General features: G+C 38.2%; 1 protein-coding gene across 1 annotated transcript in view; it reads right to left on the bottom strand.

Annotated features, from left to right (window-relative positions):
- Nucleotides 1-7,399, bottom strand: part of FAM173B (family with sequence similarity 173, member B) — a 10,941-nt gene extending 3,542 nt beyond the window's left edge. The window contains exons 1-3 of the mRNA XM_009321910.1: nucleotides 7,121-7,399; nucleotides 4,695-4,832; nucleotides 3,537-3,587 (exon numbers count right to left, since the gene is read on the bottom strand). Of these exons, the coding sequence (XP_009320185.1) occupies nucleotides 3,537-3,587; nucleotides 4,695-4,832; nucleotides 7,121-7,399 (468 nt within the window). The remainder of the gene's footprint in view (nucleotides 1-3,536; nucleotides 3,588-4,694; nucleotides 4,833-7,120) is intronic.
- Nucleotides 7,400-7,674: the final 275 nt, after the last annotated feature.

Here is a 7,674-nt window from a genome sequence, read left to right as displayed (position 1 = left end):
CGGCAGGGCTGCTCTCAATCCCTTCATCCCCCAGCCTGGATTGATACCGGGGGTTGCCCCGACTCAGGTGCAGGACCCTGCACTTGGCCTTGTTGAACCTCATGAGGTTCATACAGGCCCACTTCTCAAGTTTGTCCAGGTCCCTCTGGATGGCATCCCGTCCCTCTGGCATGTCAACTGCACCACTCAGCTTGGCGTCGTCTGCAAACTTGCTGGGGGTGCATGATGAAGATATTAAACAGTACTGGTCCTAATATGGACTCCTGAGGGATGTCACTTGTCACTGATCTCCATCTGGACATTGAGCCGTTGACCACTACCCTCTGGATGCGACCATCCAGCCAATTCCTTATCCACCGAATAGTCCATCCATCAAATCCATATCTCTCCGATTAGAGAGAAGGATGTTGTGGGGGACCGTGTCAAATACCACTATGCAACTCTCATTGGTTGAAGACCTGCAGTCTAGCTTTCCTGCAATCGCAAAAATTGAGCAGATATGAAAGTCAAGGGAAATATCACTACTCTTCCAGAACAGAGCAACACCCTGGCCAGTCAGATACTCTATCTCCAATAGGTACTTCTGCTATGGATTAAGTGAGAAATGAATTAATACATGTAGACTTCAAAGAAATTTCTTTCCCATCCCAGAGAGTGATTATGTTCTGAAAACAACTGAAATTCGATAGATTTAGTCATTTTTGTCCTTCGGAAAAGTTTGATGTTATGCTTAAGCAGATCAGTGCACATCCATTTGGAATTCCTTTTATTCTTACAGACTGTATCTATCTCAGGGAGTAATTATAACAGCAAGTTCCAGAGGTTATTTCTATTACATGTAAAAATCTATTTACTTTGATATCATGACATAACATTTAGATATTTAAAGGTTAAAAGCACAGTAATTATTTATAAATACAGCTCAAGTCAAGTCACGAAGGACACAAAATATATAAAAAATTCACACAAAAAAAGAAAAAAACCCACAACAGAACGCTATTAGAAAACAAGACTGACTGGAGAAAATATATTTCCAAAGGCTGCAGATAGCTTCCCCTATCACGTACATACATGCAGGATGTGCCTTTGATGTAACATCCCATTATAGCTACATTTAAGCTTACAATGGAATATTTTAGGAAAATTAGTCATACATCTAACATATCAGTTACCTCTGAATATTCTTAAGCATTCTATGCTCTGATTTCATCCATACAGCAAATGCTTTTAAACATTTTTGCCACTGCGCCTTAAATAAACTAGAAAAATAAGCCCACTTTGGTATGCAAAACTGAGCTGAGACACCAGAAAAGGAAGGACTAAGTTGTTACAGAAATTACAAATACAGACATAGCCTAATTTTTAATGAGTAATTATGAAAATCAGTGATAACTCATGTCGATATTAGCTCAAGTTAGAAAACTTCATTAATAGTTCAGCCAAAAAGAATTGTATCCTTGAACCAAAGAGTCAAACTAGTTTTTAAGCTAAATCTCTCAGTAACATTAGGTGTTACAATCATACCGTATTTTATACCAAGACAGGGTTGGATTTTTTTGGTATGTCTACATAGATATATAGTTTAGTAAACCTTTTGTACAGTATATAATCAGTTAAAATACACAGAAGCTGTGAACATGAACACCTGGTAAGAATTCTGTCACCCCACCCTGAACAAGTAAAAGTCTCTCTGCAGTGACTCAGATACACACACCTTCCTCCAGACACTTGCAAGAACAGAGAGGTCTTAGTCTTCCCTGAAGATCAATAAATCCAAGTTCTCTAAGGTAATCTTGGATAGGAAATAAAATCACTGTGTGACAGCATCAAGTCAGACAAGTATTATTAAAAAAAAGCTAAAGAGCTAAAGAGATCTATTGCCCTCAGTAAAAGAGAAAATGCATTAAAGTTTCTAGAAAATCAATTTAGTCATTCAGGAGGCTATGCATTCACAACTTCTGAAGTAAATTTAAAGGGGATCATGAGGAAATGAATGCTCAGGAAACACAGTAGTTCATATTTTTGGATCTGTTACATTTATGACAGTATTTTTATTGGAAGAATTTAGCCTAGTATTTACTGAATTTACTGAAGTTATTCTGAGCCCTATAGCTACTCTTTTTATCATAGCTATTACTAATTTATCCCACTTTATACTATTACATTTAAAGTTAAGCCAGTATTTCTGCTAGGTTCACTCACATTTTCCCAGGGCATTTGTTTATTTCTAGTTTACTGAGGTATCTTTCTTCACCTGCGCTTTTCCCCTCAGTGCAATTGCAGAATTTCTGACTCCAAATTCAAATATTTATACTGCCCCCTCCCGGAACTCAAGCTAGAGAGCACGTAACATCCAAACCTGGCAACATCTGTAGCACAAGTAACATCATAGTTCTCATTAATATGCCACCCACAAAAGACTGGGGGGGAATGCATTTTCATTTCAGTTTCGAACATGAGTTAGAATTTGAATCTGAAGTAGGTATTTAATTCCAATGCTGTTAAAGAAAAAGCAGAGAATAGGGAAGCTTTATTATGCTTCTTGTTGCATCTTCCTGTTACTACTACAGAAATACTATCAGTGTATGTTGTATGGTATAGCATCACATAAAGCTCTTCACTCATTTCATCCCACATCTGCCTTAGCAGAGGAAGAAGCAGTACAGAAGCATTTATAGAATACTTCTGTTTCACTCCTCCATATGCATTCAACCTATATAGAAGATTCTAATAATAAACCAAAATATCAAGAATATTTAAATATTTAAGGTTTTTTTTCCTCTTTTCTAGTAAAAAGAGAAAAAGAAAACTAGATCAAGCCGAAAGCCAAAGTGAACGTAAAGTCTGACTGAATTTATTGAATATATCACTAAAGCAGTAACTATGCAACTCAATTTCTACAGCAGTTTTGAAGAACACATTTTTCCCAGGGACACGATGAACATAGGCTGCAAAGCCTTCCTAAAAGGCAAAGAATTTATGGACTTGTACTCTAACAATTATACTTGAAGTATTTGCCTCCCTTCCTAAAACCTCACAGTCTAACAAGGGCAAGGGATTATTTCAATATACCAGCTACTGGCCTGTTTAAGGCGATTTGGTTTTTGGAGAAGAACATAAGCAAACTTCAATACTCTCCTCTAACAAGTTTCCCAAAAATCAGCTGCAGACAATTTCCTACTCCATCTTCTCCCTGCAAACTCCTTGTTTTTTCAGTATGGAAAAACTGAAATTTTCAAGAACCAATCTATCACCTTTCCCCCAAGCAACTTGAGCACAGCAGTTTTCATTTTGGTTCTGAACTAATGGACGGAAAATACTTCTCAAAAAAATATGTATCTTTTCAGAGCTCCAGCCTGCATACTGTCACAAATTTTACCAGGTTTTATCATGAACATTAATAGGCAACAATGAATTATCAAAATATTAGTACTACCTTTGACATTCTGCAAGTTGGTTCATTTTGCAGATGAACGTACTAATACTGAATGCCTTGGTATTAAAATAATTAAACAATGCAAAGCCAGTAAACTCACCATTTGAGGTACCCCAAAAACAACAACATTCGTATAATGGGAAAAAGAAACCTAAAAAAAAATTTGAGAACAAGTCTTAATGAAAATGGCATTTATATTTGGAGAAGTTCTCGCCATTCTTTTCCCCTAATCCCTCTAGCTGCACTCCTTTCAACAGGGATTTAGAACAAAAATAAGAAAGGAGATCCCATATCAACTTTTCATCACACAAATTTCCACATAAAGACAACTTTATACTGCTGAACAGCAAAAAGCTTCTACTGCCTGGCCAAGAATACAGCACCAATTCTAGTAGCACAGAAAGTATTAATTTAGAAGATACCTACATGATTTTGTTCATGTCTAAGTTTTTCTACAACTCCTGTATATGTTAAAATGACATATGTTTTAAGTTTGCCCCACTTTTGTTAAATGTTAGCTAGCTATAAAAACTTGCCAGGCATTCCAATGCCTGGGTTCTTCCAGTCAATGCCATGAAGGTTTCCTACCCTCCTCTCTGAACAAAGATAAAAACAGTACATTCACATTTTTCCCCAAAACTCCTGGTATCCACTTTATCATTACAAAATGCTATTCTTAAAAAAACAACAACAACAACCCCCACAACTTTGACAGGAATAGCAGGGGAGAGGCCCACATAAATATGACCCAAAAAAGCGCACCTCATTAAAGAAGCAATTGTGACTCAAATGATTGAAAATTGTAAAAAAAATTTCAGTCACATGTATGTAAATTACCTTAAAGCAACACTCAAAACCAGGTAACACATTGCACAGCTAGAAAAGAACACGTCTAATGAAATGTCAGATGAGATTGTGATCTTGCAAATTAGATGAAGAGTCTTGTTACTGACTCCACAGAATCAGCTCTCAGTGAAGCCTGACATTACAGCACCCCACACCATTCATCAGGCACAAGCATGACATAGTATGCTTCAGGAGCCTGTACTGAAAAAGGACAGCACTTCACCAAAGCACAAAACCAGCAGAGCAGTGTGTTGTGCTGCGAGTCTAGTTTCTATGGGCTCAAGTATTTTTCTCAAAGCCCAATACAGCACCTTGTGGCCAGTCAGCATTCTGGTTCTTTCAGGAAAGTATGTCCAAATTATGGAAATCTCTCAAACATCCCGGATTCATTCTTACATACTTCACCACCTACCTTCCATAAGTCTGAAATATAAAATTTGGTGTTCTGATGTACCCCATCTCTCCAGGCACGGTATCTGGAGTACCAGACTAGCCAGGGATTTAATTCATAACCAACAGCTTTGAATCCCCTTTTTGCAGCTGCTATCACCTACAAGGTAGAAAAATAAATCTTCACTTAGAAACAGAGAAAGTGTATTCATTTAAACAGGAGCACATAGTTTTATTTACAGTATAAATCAAAGGAATGCACTTTTGTAACTCACTCAGGTTTTAATCCCCAACAGATTAGTAGTATAGTGAACAAAAACTGAAACTACATTTTTACACTGTTATGACTAGTCCCATTGAAATTAATAGATATATTCAGACGAACACAATGAACCACTTAAACATTCACAGGGCAAAGCTGTAAGTTTGTAGTATGTCTATGATTTACATGAAAAGTTTAATTTAACATATTCATGACACTACCTTGGAATTAAAAGAGTACCAAAATTAACCATGGAGAGAACAGTGAAATACGCGAGCAGAAATGCTCAAAATTAGAGCACTTAACTTATTTGAAAAGTAGTGACGGGTAGGCAGTTGAAAGAACCCTGAATCAGAGCCAAAATGACCTACCAATAGAAGGAGTATGAAAGTAATCTGTTGACCTACATTTAAAAGCATATAGGTCAAAAATTTAAATGTAGGTTAAGAAATTGAAACAAACCCCACACAAATCTCACAGTATAGGTTTCATCCAATGCTAGGCTTCATGTATCATTTTAAAAGGCAAAAGGTAATTCAGATAACAAACAGATTTTCAAAGACATTCCTTTAAATTAGACCCTAAGATTTAGAATTGTTAAGCTCTATTGCAAGTGTCTTCAAACAAGATCAAAGCCCACTGATTTCTTAGAAAAAGAAAAAAAAAAAATAAGGAAAATACAAAAAGGCTCCAGTTTCTAGAATTAAGGTTTAAGTCAAAATTTAAAAGGTTACTGCCAAGTTTTAATCAGGAAAAGCCTGATGAACTATGAATTACAGAACAGGCAAGGTGAAATGAGGAAGAACACATTTCTTAACAGAACTTCTCAAACAGCTTTACCTGGACAGTGTGTTTCACACTATTAAAATAATGCATCTTCCATCATGCACACAGCATTTGCAAATATACTAAAAGAATCTGACATTTTTACCATGCTTGGAAATAAAAATATAGTCATATTTATCCACCAATTACACCTGAGTAAGTGCTAAATATTTAAAAGTGTCTGACCAGAAGCTCAACGTTTTTCAGGACAGGTACACTGAAGCAACACCAAGCATTCAAGGCACCTGGCTCTCCAAGTAGTCTTCAGTCTCCATTTAGGTGCATATATATATATACACACATTAAAAAAAAAAGTCAGAATTAAACACACAGTACCTAGTTAAGTTAAATGCCCCAGATAGGGTCAACAGCCAGAACGCTGAGCAGAGAGGGCATCAGAAACTGCAGTTCTCTCGTACCTATGTGCTTTTTTTTTTTTCCTCTGTTTCCTACTCAGGCATAATTCCTTCTAAGCCACCTTCACAGATTTGGATTTCCAAATAAAATTTTTTTAGTGTGGACAAATGGTTGACTCATTCACATGAAATATGGACAAAGGTAGCATTCAGGAAATTACTTGTTTCCATCAAAAACCCACTTAGTGTGCCATCCTGTTGCTAAAACTGACCTGAAGCAGATGGTTATGAAATGGTACACAAAACATCACAACTACAAAAAACCCCACACCATTCTCCACTATACCCTCACCACCACACTTCACAACCTGGGGTTCAGACAATGTCCTGGAAGCAGAGTATTAATTTGGATTTGGTGATTCTCACCATTCCTCTTGGTAATTATTCTAGTTTCACCACATTGATTTTGAAGCGGGGCAGCCAGCACTGCACAAAGGTGTGAAGACTACAGTTCTAACAATACCACAATTTTTATTTTTGTCATCTATCACTCATTTCTCATTCTTTTGTTCTTCTATCACCTTTATACAGTAAGCATAGAGCTGCAACTCCAAAAGCACAGTGGCGTTTAATCTCACAGCCTCACATGCTGCAGCTATAAACCTATGTGGAATCACAGCTCTTTGGCAATCACAATACCAATACTCCGATTGCATCTTTTCATGTGAACACAGTGCAATTCCCTCCAGCCAACAGGGTCGGGTTATCATCTTGTACACTACCTTGCCAAGCTGCAGGTAAGACTGGAGAAAAAAATACTGATTACACACCTAAACTGAATGTAAACCTTTCTCAGCTTTGAGCCTTTTCCTAAGACTGAAACGAAAACATTGGATGACAAAGACAAGACAATCATAAATATGAGAAAACAACAGCAGCCACGGCTAGGGCATTTGGCACTTTTTTCAGAGGTGATACAAAAGGAAGGCGATGTCCATAACTTACAATACGGCCATCCCCGCTACCAATGTCAACTAGGGAGCCACTTCTGTTTTCTAACATTTTCAGCACATTCTGGATCTGAGTGGAAGTTGCAGGAACGAAGGGCAGGCACACTTTCCTCAGAGCCGGGGTCACAAAGGGAGTGACCACAGCATAGAGTGCCACCAAGGTCCCACCGACACCAGCGGTGACTAACAGCCCCCAGCTCCTCCTTCCGGAGCCGCCCTCGCAATCTTCTTGCGGGCCTGCTGCGCGGCTCTCGTTCGCTACCGCCTTGGACATCACACCTAGAGACAGACACGGAAGAGTATTTTCCCCAATAGCTTTATGATGTGCTCACTTAAGACGAAGCAGTGCATTATATCAAAGACATAGGACATCAGGGAAAAAAACTTCTGTTCCTTTGGCCGATTCCTAGGCCCTGGGGAAATATTACTGTTATTGCTTTTGAGATGCTGAAGCGCTAGGTTAATTTTTCAGGGCAGGAAAGCAGTTGCCATTTAAGCCCGTAGTTCTTCCCACCCGGCCGGGCAGCCGCGCGCCCTCCAACAGCCCAA

The sequence above is a fragment of the Pygoscelis adeliae genome, unplaced genomic scaffold, assembly GCF_000699105.1.
Source record: "Pygoscelis adeliae isolate BGI_AS28 unplaced genomic scaffold, ASM69910v1 Scaffold144, whole genome shotgun sequence".
NCBI classification, from domain to species: Eukaryota; Metazoa; Chordata; class Aves; order Sphenisciformes; family Spheniscidae; genus Pygoscelis; species Pygoscelis adeliae.
The sequence above is the reverse complement of the archived record's forward strand: the minus strand, read 5'-3'. Positions and strand labels throughout refer to the sequence as shown.